The 18542-nt window shown below is 41.6% G+C and overlaps 2 protein-coding genes across 4 annotated transcripts in view; one reads left to right on the forward strand and one right to left on the reverse strand.

Moving 5' to 3' along the window:
* TMEM69 (transmembrane protein 69) overlaps positions 1-18542 on the forward strand; it is a 58994-nt gene that overhangs the window by 36641 nt on the left and 3811 nt on the right. The window lies entirely within an intron of this gene.
* On the reverse strand, positions 757-17791 carry GPBP1L1 (GC-rich promoter binding protein 1 like 1). 3 transcript variants are annotated; one of them, XM_075181649.1, is made up of 12 exons: positions 17666-17791; positions 9694-10545; positions 8766-8885; positions 8426-8555; positions 7558-7850; positions 6184-6256; positions 5710-5903; positions 4963-5079; positions 4591-4752; positions 4043-4179; positions 2800-2902; positions 757-1739 (listed from the first exon to the last, which is right to left on the reverse strand). In XM_075181649.1, exons 3-12 carry the CDS (start codon positions 8823-8825, stop codon positions 1587-1589), a joined length of 1422 nt encoding a protein of 473 aa, XP_075037750.1. In that variant the 5' UTR covers positions 8826-8885; positions 9694-10545; positions 17666-17791; the 3' UTR covers positions 757-1586. The 3 variants fall into 3 exon arrangements, with proteins under 3 accessions (XP_075037750.1, XP_075037751.1, XP_075037749.1); XM_075181650.1 differs by having other exon boundaries at positions 4591-4749; positions 8766-8888; positions 17666-17790; XM_075181648.1 differs by having other exon boundaries at positions 8766-8888; positions 17666-17790.

An 18542-nucleotide genomic window follows, 5' to 3' on the forward strand; every position in this document is an offset into this window, starting at 1 on the left:
CCAACCGAGATTACATTCTCTCTCTGAAAGGCGATATCAATATTCTTCATGTATTGTCAAAGTTCAAACTAAGAACCATACCCTACTCTATACAGTGACTACATGCAGCGGTCTGCTCAAATCACACGAATACCCTAGAAATCCTAGTGTGCCCTGGTGTACATACAACATTCACCTACATGTGTCACTTACCGGTGGCTGTCCAGCACTGATAATTCCAGGTACTCCTAATTTTAGTTTTCATTTCTAAATTCTATTTGAAAGTCTTATACAGAGTGAGGCATAAGGATAACACTGTACATGGAAGGTAACTACAACACATTTTGTATATTCTGTCTGCTGAATAAACTTTTGCACTCCTTTGATATTTCATTTTACGGTCACCAAATTATGCAGCAACTTCCACTACTCTGTATCCATGTCGGCATATTGCAGACATAGGAAACCCCTGAAACACATGTAGTACTCCACAGCTCGTACCAACTGGACTTATTTATTTTTTTAATAACGTATCGTAGATGATATGTATTCTATGAATAACATGTAAATCACATAATTTTATGGCTTTCAAGCCATTTATTTCTTTACAAAAAAAGACCAGTTGCTTAGTTGCAATTGTTTTGCTATACTGTATGCATTTTATACCATTATAGCTAAAGAGCAGCAGCTCTAACTAAAGACACCCTAGGCTTATACACAGGTTTATTCCACCTGTCAGAAGGATTGACAGCTCCAGGACACAGGAAGACAAAATGATTTGGCAAACTGATGCAAAATATTTATTCCAAGTTATTAGCTGCTGTGCCGACGTCGCCCTCACACACAGGTAACCAGTTTTCACTCATCTGTAAATAATGTTTTCAAAATAATCTTCTGAAATCTTCCCCAAGAATGGTTATTTTTTTTTTACCCAAATCTTGTTTTATTTTACAATCCACCCTGAATGTCAAGGCTTGAAGGAAAAACAAAAAAAAAACAAAAAAAGATAGGAAAGAAAATTCTTCTGAATATTTTACAGATGCAAATTATTCCCCCTTAGAACAAAATACAAGCTAGATCGCTCGAAGACAAAGTACCCGCCATAACTAGCGCTGCATAACATTGAGACACCGTCGCCAGCAGGACGGTCACAATTGATAGGTGAAGGTTTACCAAACAGTGATTGATTTTAGTGGGTTAACTTTGATTTAATTGGAAATACTGTTAGAAGCTTTGTCAACTGCAATGATTGGTATGCCAGACTCCATTAAAAACAAGAAGGAACAAAACAAAAACACGGAAAACTTATCGCATCCCTCTAGTCTCCAGAGCTTATACAAAACAAGTCGTGTTTCTAGGAAGCGTAGAAAGGACAAAAGTGAGCTCACCCCCCCAAAAAAGCTGTGACTTCACTTCCTGTTTTTTTCACAAAATACTCAACAGCTACTCTGAAAGCAAGGCTGGGGGTGCTCTGGTAGCGGGGGGCTCGAGACTGAAAAACACAACAACGTGTCTCAGTCTCCCCCATAGACTATATCCTGTACACGCACGCGGCGTAGTGCAGAGAAGATCCGGGACCGGGGCGTTGTCGCTGCGTCTCTCCGGGATCAAGATTCGTCATCTGAAGTGTCCGAGCTGCTTGTGTCAGTGTCCGAGCATTCGCTAGGGTCAGGGGTCAGCGGGCAACGCCAAGCAAAGAGCAGCGCGCATCTTCGAGGCTGTCTCAGGAAGCCGTTTTGTCCCATACCGTTTCGTCTTAGCTAGAAGAGAAAGGAAACACCATCCAATGGTAACAAGTTAGATAATCGGGATGCTTTATAGTCATGAGTTTTAAATAAAATGTACATTTTAAAAGACAAGCTTGTAACAGTACAAGTGGGTCCCAATATCTGTATATTACTGATATTTAAAGGCGGCTGAGTCGTTCTGCGCCAAAATAACAGGTTTTTAATTCAATAACTTCAACACATCAAGATGACGTTGGCATCATTACTTAGCTTGTGGCTCGTACAATACTCTCTCAGTGTTAGGGATAAAACAGAACTTTTTACATACTTAAAAACAGAAATATTCAGCACCCATTGCAGCGTCAGCCCACCAAATAAGTTATAAATCAGAATCAGTACAGCCTCAAGTTATTCTCAATTGAAGAAAACTATCAATTTTTTGACCACCACTTAACTATATAAATAACTGCATGTGACAAATCTAGTAATTACACAGTTACATCCATTCATAGTAGATAGTTCATAGATCTATGAACTCAGAAAATGTACCCTGACCCCAGCTAACTGGAGGTGTCACTCTCCCCCCACATTGGTCATTCACCAGAATCATCTATAGTTCCTCTTCTAGTCGGAGGCTGATAGAAACAGTGTTGAGCTGGTAGGGGAGACTAAGAGCGTATTTATTAACATCCACACTTCTCTGCATGTTCCCCCGGCATTATCAGGGTCTGGGACCATACGATAGTTATATCACATTGGTCGCTATATGTAACCTCTACAATAAGGGTCAGTAGCTTGCTGGAGATACTCTGTACCAGTAACTTATGTGACAGCAGAACTAGAACAGTTACCCCCCAATCATCGATCTAACACTGAACGGGTACCATTTACATTTTTAAATCATGTCTTTGCTCTTAAACCAAACGGATAGTTTGCGGCACAGGTTCTATGATGCACCTTATTAATGTATTGTTTTTTCTGTACAGAACCATGCAGTATTACGTTACTTAATCAGCAGTAACGGTGTTAACCTGCAATGTGACTACAGAAACCCAACGGGTAACAGGCTACAATCAGGGTTATGGACACTCACCCGCTGAGATTTAATCTGGAACTCCCGCAGTTCCTCTTCAGTTAGAGGGAGACAATCTTCATCGTTTTCAGGAGACTCCTGCCACCCCATTTCCTTCAATAATCTAGGAAGAAAATACATAATAATCAGCCATTGCACATATATACGCATCAGAGATATTGAACCCTTCACAAGCTCATTCTGTATTAATAAGGCCCTAATCTCTAGGCCTATACACACTTCAGATTCTGATTGTAATGTAATAATACATTACTACAGTTTTCATTAACATTTATCAGAATGTGTGTTTCTATTGAAAGTCCGGCACAGCCAGTTAGTGAAGAGGGGGTGGTCCACATCTTCATGACCAGACCAGTTTTTAGCCCCGTCACTAAGCTAAGGGCAAGTGGGAGTATTTAAAAGTGTTGATTTATTTACCGGTGTGTACAATCCGGATTTGCAGTTTTGGAAAAGTAGATGATACCAAACCTGTAACTGCGATGTGTTACTTTGTGGCGCATAACAAGACCATACCCCAACCCCCATGTTTACAGTTTACTTTCTTGCAATGTCAACCTGCGATTTGTGAGGTTATTGCAGACAAATAACCAACACTGATGTTGAAATGTGCCTAAAAAGGCCCAGCCCCAGGGTGAATATAGGCCTCAGTAGGGGAGGGGGGGGGGTCAGGTTTCGGAGAGGTGTCTTTCACTGTGAATAAAACTTATTGTTCAGTCAATCCAAGAAAATTTTATAGTCATTTGGGAGGGAGAGGGATTTTTGGTCGCAAATCTATATGTAAATCTATATCTATAAATCAAAGTCTTAATAGCAGTATATGCACCCCCCCCCCCCCAAATTCTTTATTGTACGAGTCTTCACCACAACTGCTGGGAGACAGATCCATGAAACAATCTCACTTCCTTGAAAAAAAAAAAAAGATATGGAAAAATAAGACCCCACCCTATAATTTTTCCCAAAAGTTAGTGACCCCCTGAAGTTGTGTACTTTGTACAAAGATTGAAGCAGTTATAGGACTTTTTATTTGAGTTTTGGGACCATGTATTCTATGTGTGATGTACATGCCGGTGTCAGAGAATGGGGGCTGAAAATGGACTTAGGTGGGAGGAGGACTATATATATATTTTTTTTAATCTATTTCTTTTGTTACAAAATTGAGGGACAATTATCAGCGCAGGGGAGATCCATGTGGTTGTAAAACACAATCATTTATCCCTAACAGGGGCCATTGCTCCGCTCTTACCTGTGCTCTGCTTCCAGTGAGTACGACAGGCGATCCCTACTCTCTTCCTGAGAGCCAGAGATGCCGTTGTGAGGTCGGCCTCCCTCAATGTGCTCCCCATCAGCATCATTCAGATCCGCAGGGCTCTGATTCTGCACCTACACAAAGGTTCAGCATCGTTACCGTCCATAACAAGTAACATTCATCTACACTCTGCTTGCACCAGTGTTCAGTTGGTGCCCTCAAGTGGGCATATTTATAACTGTACATTATTTGCAGTATAATAAAGTCGGAGCATAAACCAGATAGAACAGGCAAGATTAGATGAGAACAATACCTATAAAGCTGTAGAATATATTCATTTTCCATTTCACATCCAAGGAGGAACATTTCGGCTTCTTGGTGGGAAACTCCAGAACCAAAAGGTAAAACCAAAGTGACCCCCCCTCCCAAAAAAAAACCTCCTGATCTGTCTGTGCAATGTGAGCGGATGACCGGGTACCTAAACATTTATCACAACTCAAAGAAACAGCACAATAATGGAACCTATACTCTGCCGCTTCTCTTACATCTTCCAGTTTATCGCCATCTCTTTCCTCGGCCTGGTCCGTGTCTTGCTCGTCTTTCAGCGCCTTCAGAAACTCGCTCTTCTTGTCAGGGACGCGTCGGGTCATACGGGTGAGCCGCGAGATGCTGAGCTCCAATGGCGGGGTAACACTGGCCGTGCCCTGCTAAAGCCACAAGAAGTTACAAAATAGCTTCTCTTCACTAAGGGGTAAGTATCCTTAAACAATTCAAAGGCCAAGTCACAATGACAACAAACATAGGTGCAGATACTGGGATTCCAGTCTGAGGAGCAGGGGATTGTACTAGGCACAGATACTGAGATTTCAGATAATGGCCACACAATCATGCCAGTCATGTGACTGCTTGCACCTTACCTCTTTGGGTGACAATACAGGTGCTGGCGCCAACACCGGGCTGGTGAACGCAGAATCTCTGTTGTAAAATAATGAGCCGGATTTGGACTCCCGACCATTTGACTTCCAGGGACCAGGCTGGAATAAATATACAGATCTCACTGCTTGCCCCATGGAGGCTCCCACTGACACTACATTCATTTACAGCAAAGACTTCCAAACATTTATATTACCGCAGTAACCTATTAATGTGGGGATTAAAGAAGCGAAACTTTGCAATTTATGTCTTAAAAACAATTCTACTTTCTTGCTAATTATATTCATTCACTTTTAGAATTTATACTGCATTTTATTTTGATGGTGTCAGGCTGGTGATTTAGAACAATTTTTAGACTGGAATTAATGCCGCATCATGTGCTGAATTGCTCCAGTGTGACGGGGGAGCAGCAGTCACTTCACTGATACTTCGTCCATTTGATGCTGTACCAGGATTCAACTCTGGTATTAAACTGTCCCTAACAGCAATTGTTTAATCATGTACAGACCGATCATTTATATGACTCGGTCGCTGACCAACCACCTACTCCCAGAGCATCCCTTGTACAGATATACAAGGCAATAATGGGATTCTGCTTGTTCCCTTATGACCATCTGAGCCAACAATTACACACCTACAAACGTTCTAAATGATAATTCCAATCTATATTCATCACAGATACAAAGAACCCATGTTGCTGCAGGGTGAAAGGGACTCCGGTTTCTACTTACCTTGGTGGACGAGGCTGCTGGTTTAGGGACCAGGTTTTTGTACACGATGGGCCCAGAGGGGCTGCTCTTGTTGTTGCCGTTAGAAAGGTGAGGTACGGGTGATGCAAACGCAGCGGAGAAAGCGGATGGATCCTCCTTGGAGATCTTCTTGATGACCAGCATCTTCAGCGGCTGCTTGGCACTGGGCGGGTTTTCTAGGAGAGCCACAAACACTTACATTATATTATATTCTTGATGTAGTATCCATCTATCACCAGGGCTGCAGACTACAGGACTCACATGGAAAACTGAATCGTCTAAATGTACATTGCGCTAACTTAAGCCCTTTAACAATATAGTTATAATCTCTGATCAGGGTAAATATCAATGTTATATGACATGGCCTTTATTCCAGAAGTACAGGTACAGGTAATACCATGAACCTATATATTACAGATGGCAGTCTCTGTGTGACAGTTACATTGTCTTACGTACCCCAAACTCCTGCAGGGGTCCCAGTCTGCTTGCTCAGAACAACCTGCTTCCCAGTCTCAGGATTTAAAGATGGCTGCAATAGACAGTTATAGAATATGTGATCGAAGATGTGATTACAGAAAATTAGAGAGAATTATCAGAGTGAAATGTCTCACTTAAGATGCTGTTTGTCAGTCACACGTTTTCTAACTATACATTATCATTTATTTGTTAGGCGCCACAAGGTGTCCGCAGCGCCGTGGCGCCCTCAGGTATACAGACACATGAGGCTGCGCAAGTCTTCGCTGAAGAGGCGGCACATGCTGACTACGTTATATATACGGCAAACACATGCTATAAGTACTTGGCTGCAGGCTGAATATTAATAAGACAAATAATATCATGCAAAACAATCTATTTGGGTTCTCTAAACAGCTGGATCCAACAATAAGAAAAGAAAAACAGACAATTAGAGGTTAATGGATGTGTGTCCAACTACAGATCACTGAGCTACATAACTAACAGCAATTAGATATTATTCAGGAATTAGTGACAATAAAACAATGAATCTACTATTCAGTCTGAAAGGAAATATTAAGTGTTTGAATGGAGAGCGCTGAAAACAGAAGAAATCACTATCAGATCACATGCGGTTTGTAATTAGGTAATATAAGAACATTAATGACTCATGGATCTCATGCTATATACTGAGAAGCTTTGCCCTGATCCCACTCTTCTACACCTGTGGAACTGATCCCTACAGATCGTGGGGCGACAGACTGGACTTTTTACACAAACGTGAAACATACTAGATCTATTTTACTAACAGCTTTGGGTTTTAAACACTCTTTATTTTAATGTATTGGTGGACTGTTAATTTTAAAGTAACACCGGTTAAGCATTACGAATGATTAGATTTCATGGTTACATAACAAAATAGAACTGGGTTTATGCAATGTTATGTATTTTTACATAAATTTACTATGTTTAGTATTATATTTTGCAATCTACAAGGCTATTCTGTAATACTTTGTTCATGGTAATTAACATCACTTTCTGTAGTATTATTACTAGTACAGGGTCTCATAATACCTGTAGAAAGATTAGGGGGAACCTGTTTCTCTGATTGATATGTCCAGACCCACTAACACTTTTATGTACAAACTTATTCTTTATTAATAAACTGCTGACACTTACTCTATTGATGCGTGTAATACATCTCTGGAGGACTGTATACATGCAGATATCAGGATAAGAGTCACATCCTTACTTATAGAGATGCGTATAATTGAAACTGACGCCCAACATGTCAGTGTGCCCTCTGGAAATGCCCCAAATATGACAATAGATCAAAACACATTTTCAATAAATATCAGTTTTGTTGACGCTACGTACAAAGTCCTCCTCTTCGAACTGCAGCTTTTTCCTATCCGCGTTCTTTTCCTCTCTGGCCTCGGCCGGCTGCTTGTCTTGCAGGGAAGCATTCTTACGGGAGAGGGCGCTGCCGTTCCGGTGACGATGGCCAACGCTACCTGTCCCACTGCCGCCGTTTCCTCCTCTCTGCACCACACCGTCCTGCTGCCCCCGAGAAGTCCCGTGCCAGCCCGGTTGTGATGATTGGCTGGTGCCTTTCGAGACTCCAGAGTCCACAGAATCATGGCGGAGAAGGGATGGTTGGTGCCACGAGTCTGTTGGCAACAAGATATCAAAATACAACAACAACCACAGCTCCCAATATCAGGTCTAGGAGGCTCATCTGCACCGGTGTGTATTAATGCGTTTTTTCCTTAATTAAAGTCTAAAAAGCGCAATAGAGAGAATAAAATGCATTCCAGTGAATTCTAAAATTTGAATGCAGAGGTTAGAATTTTAAAACGCCTGCATCTCATGTTAACTTATGTTTTCAGCAAATTGTAACATTGCAACGCATGGAAACAGGTAAAAAAAAATAATTATGTATTTCGTTTCCATTGCCTACGCAACTTATGGGGGGGGGGGGAAGGGGGGGGTGTATCTCTAAAGTGCGCAGACATAGTGGAGGGCAAAACCAATATTAAGAATACCAATCAACTCGCTAGAAACAGACAATTTTGGCTTAGTAACACCGCTGGTTTCTAGTCACTGGATTGGCTGCATTCTTTTGAACATTTATTCAGTGCACACAATAGAGACTGCGCGTTACGCAAGTGATCGCTAACTCAAACTCCTACCAACCAGAGAAACACAAACTAAAGTACGAGGACAGAACCTCGGCCTGACTCACCTCCTGTGGTGCGGAGCGGTCCGTTGTTGAAGAATCCATCAGAAGAGTTGTGTCTTCTACGACTCACCCCCAGACGGCCCTCGCCCCTGGGAAGGTGCTCTCCATGTTTCTCAACAACGCCTGCAGAGGACTATGGCAGAGAAACAAGCTCAAACCTACGGCCAACGTCTACATATTTATAAATAGTTGTTTATTATAAAAACAGAGTAATTTATTAATGTGTGTACACGTATCTTGTATAGAGCAGTAGGTCTACATTCAGTTTTGTTGTTGCAGCTTGGAAAGAGACAGTGAGTGAGGGCCGTAGAATATAACAGAGTGAGAGGGGGGAGTTGGTTACCTTGGTGGACTGAGGTGTGGAGAAGCTAAGCCAGGCAGGAACAAAGTCATGCTGCGCCATTTAGGTTGTAGATCTTCTAGCAGTGAATCGAGGCATTAATCCTCATGGCCAAGGCAGAGTCTGCTGAAAGACACACACAAAATCCTTTAAGTGCACTAATCTGCACTCAGTGGAGGCAGACATTTTGAAAACAAGTCAGTTTACTAGGAAGTGAGAGATCAGACACACAATGTCAGATACTGCCTGTATTTACAGCGGATGAACCATTATAATTCAGTCTTTCCAGACCGTAACATTCCTATAACTGGGTGACAACATTACGCAGATCCCAAATCACCATCTCACCCAGATACTACCTGCAGCCCAGGCCAAATCCAGAAGGACCACACAACAACCCCCTACACCTCATCACTCCATTGCTGTGCAGAGATCCAGATACAATCAAATCTTGTCCCGCTGTGATTAGATTCTATTAATCGAAGTGATTTCAGTGTTTTGCTGCTGGAAAACCTTCATCTTTAAAGACATTTTATCAGAAGAGATAACTAGATAAAGACGCTGTTATAGCATTTCCTGTAATCACTGAATGACCTGAAACATCCTTAGGGCCCCTTCCCCCAATCTCAGGTGGTATTTGTGCTGTATGTGTCACTAACTGATCATGTTCGTGTCATTTCCTCAACAAAAAGTTATACAATAATGTGATCTCTTTGTGGACCACTATTTGATGAGGATACTAAAAGACTGGACAACTTGTGGGTCAGTGAAGATGTCATTACTACTTTGTATGACCCTATTGTCTAGCTCCTAGTCGCAATGTGATATTGTTCACCCATGTTGTAAGCACCTATGACTTGAGTAACAGTAACCACTAAACTAAACAATTTACCAGTTCCAAAAGACACGGAGCACAGGTGAATCTTCTTACCCCTCAGTCTGAGCACGCAGGGCAGCCTCTTCCAGTTTTGTAGGACAGTCAGGCGGGTCTTTAGATATGTTTAACTCTTTGTTGGACAAGAGGGGGCAAGGGCAGCCCCTCAAGAAGACTGGCCGGGTAAACACCCCCTCTACATGCCAGCTCGTCCTCCTTTAAACTCGCCACTTTTTAAGTGCTCATTCTGCTCGCTTACTCAACCCAGAAACAGAAAAACAATATTTAAATAAAATTAAAAAAAAAAAATGAAAGCCCTTGAATTAAAGAGCTCACATTGGGTAAAATGTTATCAACTAATCAATAAGGGGGAAAAAAAATAAGTTTACAAAAAAAATAAAAAAATTCCAGATTCCCACGTTCACCTCATTAAACAGATTTGAGTGATCCCGTGTGGTCGATGTATTAGAGTATTGGGATTATACAAAAAGATCCATTCAGTCTCACAAAAACACAGTCAGGGATTTGTACTGGAAGTCCAAACTTGCACCAATCCTATACACCGGTTTGATGCCCTCATTAATTTCTAAGGAGGAAAATTGTAACTGGAAATCAGTAAGAAAAATGGTGAAAAATACAGAGAGGCGTCTCCAAGGCTCTCACATGCAGACAGCTAAAAAATCCACTGCCATAATCACAGGAGAGAGAGACGTCAACCCCAGATACCGGGAAATAGACATAAAACTTCTGTCATATCCCTAATAAACATGGGCAAAACCTGCAAAAAGTATCAAAGTCTACGTCAGCAGTGCCCGTAATTCACGGTGTACTCAGGACATGTCACTTGGCATTGGATGTGAATTACGTTGCCCGTCTTTTCACGTCACAAACTGGAGGGGGCTGCAGGATCTGCAAAAGAAGAAGAGACAAAATGATATATTGTTTGATATGGTGCTTCCGCTTTATACCACCTGATTGATACATAACAGACCTAATGGAACATATCTTTCTCATGCACATTTGTTAGTTAGTTATACCTTGCAGTAAGCGGGGGTGGTGGGAGCCAACATGATTAAAAGGGACTGTAAAAATCAAGAATTGTATTTACTTAAATTGTACTGGGGACATAAATTCCAGATATAGATTTGTCCTCTATCCAGACTGAGCAAACTCTGGGGCGCTCCTCCCCACCCCCCAATAAGAGCTCAGAGAGCAAATAAAAGGATTGTGTGGGAAGAGAAAAAATGGCAACTCTACTTACAGCTAGTTCTGCAAGCAGACATACTAGCATTACTCATCCCTTAATATTGACAGCAACAGTTGTCACCTGCTGCATAGGTGACTGCCACATAAAGAGGACGAGCATATTAGGAGGCTTAGGAAAACATCATGGTAATACACAATTAATGACCTGGACAATAAAATTGTATCTCCGTGCTGGATAAATCCCACAATATCTGCTGGTGTTTAACGGTCTGTTGAGGTCAATACATAAACACTTTCCTGACTACTAAGTTCTTACAACAATGATGACAGAAGGAGTAGGATAGAGAGCAGAAACAAGGGTGTAACAAGCTCATTATACAAACTAACATCACCTGGACAGGTAAGAACAGGACTGACACATTAAAGCACATGTGACAAATGTAGAACACAGCAGAAGCCAAGTTACACATAACAGCATTAGTTAGCTCCCTTGTCAAACACATTTTTTAATGTGCTTTACAAGTGTCCTGACCGTGTTTCTGTCACCTGCAAAGCACAGGTACCTATGGATCATTCATTCTCCTCCCAGTGCGGCAGTCTTTAGTGTGACCTACACTGTACTAGGAATCAACGTTGGATATAAGAACCGACTGCGAAGAGTTCCAGGGAGAAAGCAAACAGTCACCAATCACTAAGCAATGGGAAGCAATCCTTCGTCCACAGTGAGATGAAGGGACGGAGCCAGAATCGAGAGGCCAGAGCGTCCGTCGCAGGGGGCGGGGTTCTCGAGAGAAGCCTTAGAAGAGCCTGGCTCTCCCTCATCCTACAGAAACAGGGGCACCCTGGTTTCAAAGCTGCTGAATGGTCAATGATCATAGATATTACAACCAATACACTGCAGAAAATAAAGAGCTAATACATATAGCAAAAAAGTAAACTATAGTAGCATTCTTTTCAGTGTATCTTCCGCTATGGCAAGTTATGTTATGTAAATATTCAACTTTTATTTGGTAGAAGTATGAAAATGTGATTTTTCTTCTACCATCTGGAAACTACTGTACATACCAGTCTGACGTTATAAAGATAGTGGCAAGTTTGGAAAACACAGAAAAAAACAACAAGACCAGGTATGACGAGTAAGTGTACAGCACAGAAACATGACTAACACAGATGCTTTTGGTTTTCTAGGGAAATTTCACCCAACACCTTAGATTATTACAATATTAATAGAAATCTATGTAAAATTATAATTTCTAATTACACAACACAATATGAAGAAATGTCTTAATATGGGAAGAAACAAATCCCCTCAAAAGTGATCTAAGCCAAAAAGTAAACCCAGAAATGTAATCTCTCTTCCTGTAATCGCTCTGTTTACCAAGGAAGACAACTTGAGTTACTCCATGTATCCTGGCATATTTCAGCAAGTGTCTAACCCACAAGTCACTGACTGGGGTCTATAAACTCATGTTAGCCTGTGTTTTAGGTCCTTAATCTTAGTCCTGTTTACATATCATGCTTTTTGGTGGGCTGTATTTCAGCCTGTGTAGAAGGATCTCCCATAATCAGCCTGTAGGGGGTCAGTACACATTTGCAGCCCCCACAGGTCCCCTATACATCACTCGCAGACGTCACAGACACAAACATCAAGATAAGAGTAAGATGAGCGTGTTCAGGGGAGACACAATTACTACTGCTACGTACAACTTATACACAAGTGTTGTTCATAATATAAACGTCTAAATGACTGTATAACCTGTCTATTCTGAGGTCATCACTTCTGTGTTCATTAGGAAAATGTGTGTATTCTAAGGAATAACACCGCAGAGTCCCAAGACCTATATAACCGCCCTACAGCATCACGCCTTTGTATCGTTACAATACTAGATGCTCATCTGGTCAATATATCTCTGGAAATCAGGGGAAAGAGACACCTCCTGGGGGGTAAATGTATTAAGTGACTATTTCTGCAAGTTGCTGGAAATCTGAGAGTTTGCAGTCAAAATTTAAAGCGCCGATGGCTTTAAAGGCAAAACAATGCCCCTTAAAACCATTGCTGATTTAAATTTTCACTGCAAACTCGAGGATTTCCAGCAACTTGCAGAAATAGTCACTTAATACATTTACCCCCTGGTCACCGTTTAGTTATACAATAGAACAGGCCTGGTCAAACTGTGGCTATTCAGGTCTTGTGAAACTACAAGCCCCAGCATGCTTTGCTAGTAGCTAGCAATGCATGCTGGGACCTGTCGTTTCACAACATCTGGAGAACCACAGGTTGGCCAGGTCTACAATTGAGAATGTAAGATAGGGGTGGACAAATACCACTAAATTCCCGGTTCTTAATCTAAGTAAACTACATAAATAAGTACAACCACAAGGTGATCATTTCTCTGTAAAGCACCACAACATTTAAAACAAGGTGGGAAGAAATATCAAACGTGTTTGTAACAATTGTCAGGAACTTTGAATCTGAGATAATCCACAGGGGAGGTATTTATCTGTGCACACTGTGGTTGAGAAGTGCAGAGCATTGAACAGGAACATCGCGGTGGCGTTTGCATCAGATCATAAGTTCAGAGCAAGGTAACAGCAGGATTACAGTCCCTGTGAAGCCATTTTTTTTTTTTTTGCAAGGCTCCCCCATTCCTCTTATTGCCCTGACTGGATACAGAACACGTGATATCGAGTAAAATAGATTTTACCCTTTCTGCATTACTTATAGCGGCCCATGGGGCACCTGCAAGAGGCACCTTAGTAAGATTTTATGTAGGTGGTAGTACAGCTATATGTGACATGTATTGCTAAAAACTGTTCAGACGCTTTTGAATACTGAAAAGTTAATTACATTTCTAAGGCTTTTCAAAAGCAAAATTCATTAGTATGCAGATTTTTAGCTTGTAAAATGCCTTTTTACGACAGATAATGCATATTATAGTTTGTTTTTTTAAAGATCCAACACTATAAAAAAAATATTACAAAAAAAACAAAACAATGTGTGATTGTGTTTTTCCTGTGATGACGGTTTTGTAACTGTAAATACAATGATTTGTGATTATTTAGTTCTTTATTTATTGGGAAATAGAACATGCTGCTACATTTGTATGTTCATATATCTGTCTTTTGGAATCCCCCTTACCCCAACCTCTGTCTCTTTTCTTTAGACCTGTTACATTTTGAAAAACCTTAACTAAAAAAAGTAACCAAAAACAAAAAAAAGCCACATAACTAAAAGAAGGGGTACAGAATGGCAGCAAACTGTTTTTGAAACCAAACCAGACCAAAAACATTGGCATATCTTTCAAAGGATCACATTAGCTGCTTCTGTGTTCTTTTATTGTATTTTTATAAGGGGGAAATGACATGAGCGATGCAGGAACATTATTTTTGTTTCTCTCTTCTATAAAACTTTGGTACAATGTAAAAGAAGGAAGTTACTCCTGACTAAAGCAGGAGAAGGGGGAGCTGGCTGCAAGCTGTATAGCAGGTGAGTCTGGCCCAAAACCCACCCGAGACCGTACAAAACAATTACCTGCTTACACCGTGCGCCCATCAGCTCTAGAACACAGTATCTATCGCTTGCTACACACATGTATATACTTTATACAAAACATAAGGGCAATACAGTCTGGGTTACTGCTTATATAATACAGTCATAAAAGTGAAAGGAGAAAACAAGTTTTGTTTCTGCTCAACAAATGGTCCTAGATAAGGACAGTATCAGCCTCTGCCATGCGGGAGAGTGACAAAGATTAGGAGCCAGACTTTAAATAACATGTAGGAAGGGGAATCCTGTAGAATGTGAGCCCTCAGGAGCAGGGCCGTGCTGACCTTTGTCTCCTGCCTGCCTCATATGCTTGTGCTATTTCTATGTATGACCTGTATTTTGTATTTGTTGTGACGACTGCAGTTTTGTGCCACCTAATAAAGGATGCTGAAAGAGTAAAGCAATATTGATGATTATTACAGCAACATTAAGACCATGTATTATTTTATTCACATAGATGCTGCTATGAATTAAGCTGTAGTTCAAGGGTTGAGTTTCCTTGAAAGTAACAAAAAGTCAGCAAACAATAAAATAAGATTAAGTTTATATCACACACAGATCGCGTGGCCCAAATTTTCGCTTTCAAGCAATGCAATCTGGCCATAGCACACAGGTAAATACATTTTGCCATCAATAACTAAAGCGCTGTGAGGCTAAACATGTATAAATAAAACCTGGGTGCAGGAATATGCTAATAGCACATTAGACTGGGGCAGTCACTGTCACTAGATTACTACCACTAGGGAATCATTTCTCTATAAAGCTTCAGTACATCTCGCAGACAGGGCAGAAAGAATCACACAAACATGGAAAAGTTTCAAGCACTTTGACTCTGAGATAATCCATATGGGACGTATTTTTCTGTTACACCATGGTGGCAAAGTGCAGAACATTGAACAAAAACATTGTGGTGACATTTGCTTCAGATCATAAGACAACATGATTAAATGCTAATTTCAAGTATTTAAAAGGGTCTAACCTGAACATGCTAGAAAGACAGTATTTGAACTAGCTGTAATTATTCTTTCCATGCATACCAAGCTTCCTGCCTATTATCTAAAAACATGAGTCAGCCATCAGAAGCCTAGAATGGAGAGTTACAGTGTACAGTTAGCAGTCAGCTAGGAGTCATATCTGATATAACTAACCTCTAGCAGAGTGTATCTAACATACGGAGGACTCTGCTCACAACCCTCATCATCACATCACAAATCCATCATCAAAGGGTCTGAACTAAGTAACTTTTTACACTAGCTGCAACTGCTGATGTTGGTCAGAAGACAGGGGGACAATGAGTAGACATTAAGGCATATGCCAATCAAAGAAACACATTAGATTCACTCTGCTAGAATGTATATCCAACTCATGGTTAGACGTGGGATAGGGGTTGTATCTTGCACATTTAACCCAAAATAACTGAAGTCTACACACATGGACTTTTCTTGTAAAAGTGACCAATGGTCGTATGAGGCCACAAAAGACCAGTCTCACAATTACATTTGTCAATGGTATATAGATTGTACTATGTTAGCGATACATAGATGATAAACCACACTAACAAGTTACAATTATATCATGTAAACATAACAAAGCACAGCACACTTCTAAAAATCCCACATACAACTACAAAATTCCCTCAAAAAACTGAGTACTTCCTGCATTTTCCAGTGCTTTATAGAAACCCCTTTCAATTTTCATAAAACTCATGGAGACAAATAAAACCTATTGAATAAAGTTAATTTAAAGGAGCTGTCACATTTATAACCAAGAATCAAATAAAAAGATCAAATTAATCTTCCAAAATGATTTGTCATAATATATCAGCAACCAATTACATATATTTTCCAATACGCTGCACCATTGCCCTCAGCCGGAAACGATTTCCATTCAAGTCTGTTGGACTACACCTTCCAAAATGCCGTTGAGGGTGTAATTCCTCTAGTGCATAGTCCTGAGGCAAAGTTCTCATTGAACTTTGCAGAGGCACAGTTAATCACATCAGGCAGTACTATGCTACTATGAAGGGTTTAGGCATCAGGGTCTGAGAGCAGCAGCCACGGACACATCTAATGGCATCCTGAAGCAATATATATTAACAGCAGCTGACAACCACCAGAGAGATAATCAAAGTATATTGGTGAAATGTTTCAGAGTGGATGGATCCAAGTTTTATATAAGTGAACAACACCTTTCAGTATAGGAATGTGCCTGCTATTCAAAGTGTTAAGGACAAATCTATATCCATTAGCAAAACAGTGTTCCATTGTGGAGTGTAAAAGTGAAAAAACTAGGTGCAAGAAAAAGTTTAGACAGAAGTGAAAATACTACTAGGGAGCGCACGGCGTGGAGAGGATGTGTGGCCACAAGACTTCCCCAACACACACTAAACACAAGAGCTCAGGCAGAGGACACACAGTATATGGGTTCTGTCACCTCTAAAAAAAGACCCTGCAAATCCAGGTCTGAAAATGTAACAAGATCAGAGGGTGATACAATGTGGCACTAGTGATATCAGGGAGTAAAGACCTGGGGGTGGGGAATCACTTACCTGGCCCACATATTGGGCCTGCACGCTTCAGCACCTCCACAAAGTTTCTTCATTCCCCACAGATGTGTGTGTCCCCTAATCTGCCCCCATCATGCCTCCAGTGTGTAGTGCTGTGGAGTCTCTAACTTGCCCCCCCTACCGTTCTGTCTGCAGTCTCCAAGCTGGGAGAGGGGTTCCTGACCTACAACCCCCACATAATATTTCTGCAGTCTCTACAGCTGTGGGGGTTCATAACTTGTCCCCATCCCATTGTACCTGCCGTATTTAAAGCTGTGTGTGAGGGGGGGGGTCTAACCTCCTTTGTGTCTGCAGTCTTCACAGCTGGGGGGAGGGGGGGCACTAACCTGCCCCCCTGATCATCACACAGGTCCTGGGTCACACACGTACCAGGTCAGTGTTTGGGGGGTGATGGGTGCTGTGTGCTAGGCAGGGGGTCTCTGTAATGCCCCCCATGTGAGTACAGTGAAATCACGTGAAAGCTGCCAGGTGCGGGATACCGGAGAAGTGACGTCACACCTCAGTGTATACAGATATCAATCTGGATATATATTTATATAATAGGGGTTACATATCACGGCGAGGCCACAGGGGGACAGACTGGGGAGGGGGTGTGCTACATGGACCAGGGGGGCATTATTAAAGCCAATGCCACGTGACTGACGCCCCCCTGGCCAGTCTCCACAGGCACCGGCCGACGCGGCCCACCCCCGGGCTGCCCGAGCACTCACCTATCACAGATCTGACGCTTGGGGGCCTCTCTCACAACGGGAACCGTCGCTGTCCCTTCCTGCCGTTACCCGCTTCCTGCTCTGCACAAACCATAACAAAGCGCGCACCAAAATGGCGTCTCCTGGAGCCTGACCACAGAGACCGCCGCCGAGGCCAGAGCGTCCGGGACCCGCCTCTCTGTCCCTGTCTCCACGGACAGCGGCCTCTGGCGGCAGCGGCGGGTAATGTCCCAGAGCGTCCATGTTATGGCTGGCAACAGATAGGGAGAGAATGTCAGAATACGACACCGCGTCCTCCATCTTGTGACTGTCCGGTCATTTTGATTTGTGGCTCGTGTTTCAGAAATAATTTTACTAGCCTAGTAATCTAGTCAGTATTTTTTGTACTGACACTTTAGCATGAAATAACATAATTATTCATAAGGTAGAAGTATGTATTCCAGGCTACCATTGGTCCTTCAGCTTTCCCTGCCAGCCACAGCCTGTTTAAAACTGCTCCACAGATACACTTTAAAGTTACATTTTTTAAAAAGTTGATTTTCATTGAAAATATTTCAGAGGTTTGCAACAAATGTCTACAATACAGAATAATATTACATACACTGTATGTACAATTACCTGGAAATGACAGTACTGCTCACACAAGGATTATAGAATTACAATGGGGACATTTTTGAAAACTGGTTCACAAGAACAAAAGTGTTTCCACCCCATAGCTACTAATTACATGTGCAACTACTAGAAGCTGACTGGTTCCTGAGGGCAACACCATCCTATTCTTGTGTAACAGTTTCCATAACTGACCTCCATGATCTCTTAATTTTCTGTATGTATGGACGAATTCATGGTACCATTTCTTGTACTGCACACCAGGGGG

Source organism: Mixophyes fleayi, chromosome 8 (assembly GCF_038048845.1).
Source record: "Mixophyes fleayi isolate aMixFle1 chromosome 8, aMixFle1.hap1, whole genome shotgun sequence".
In the NCBI taxonomy this organism is placed as follows: Eukaryota; Metazoa; Chordata; class Amphibia; order Anura; family Limnodynastidae; genus Mixophyes; species Mixophyes fleayi.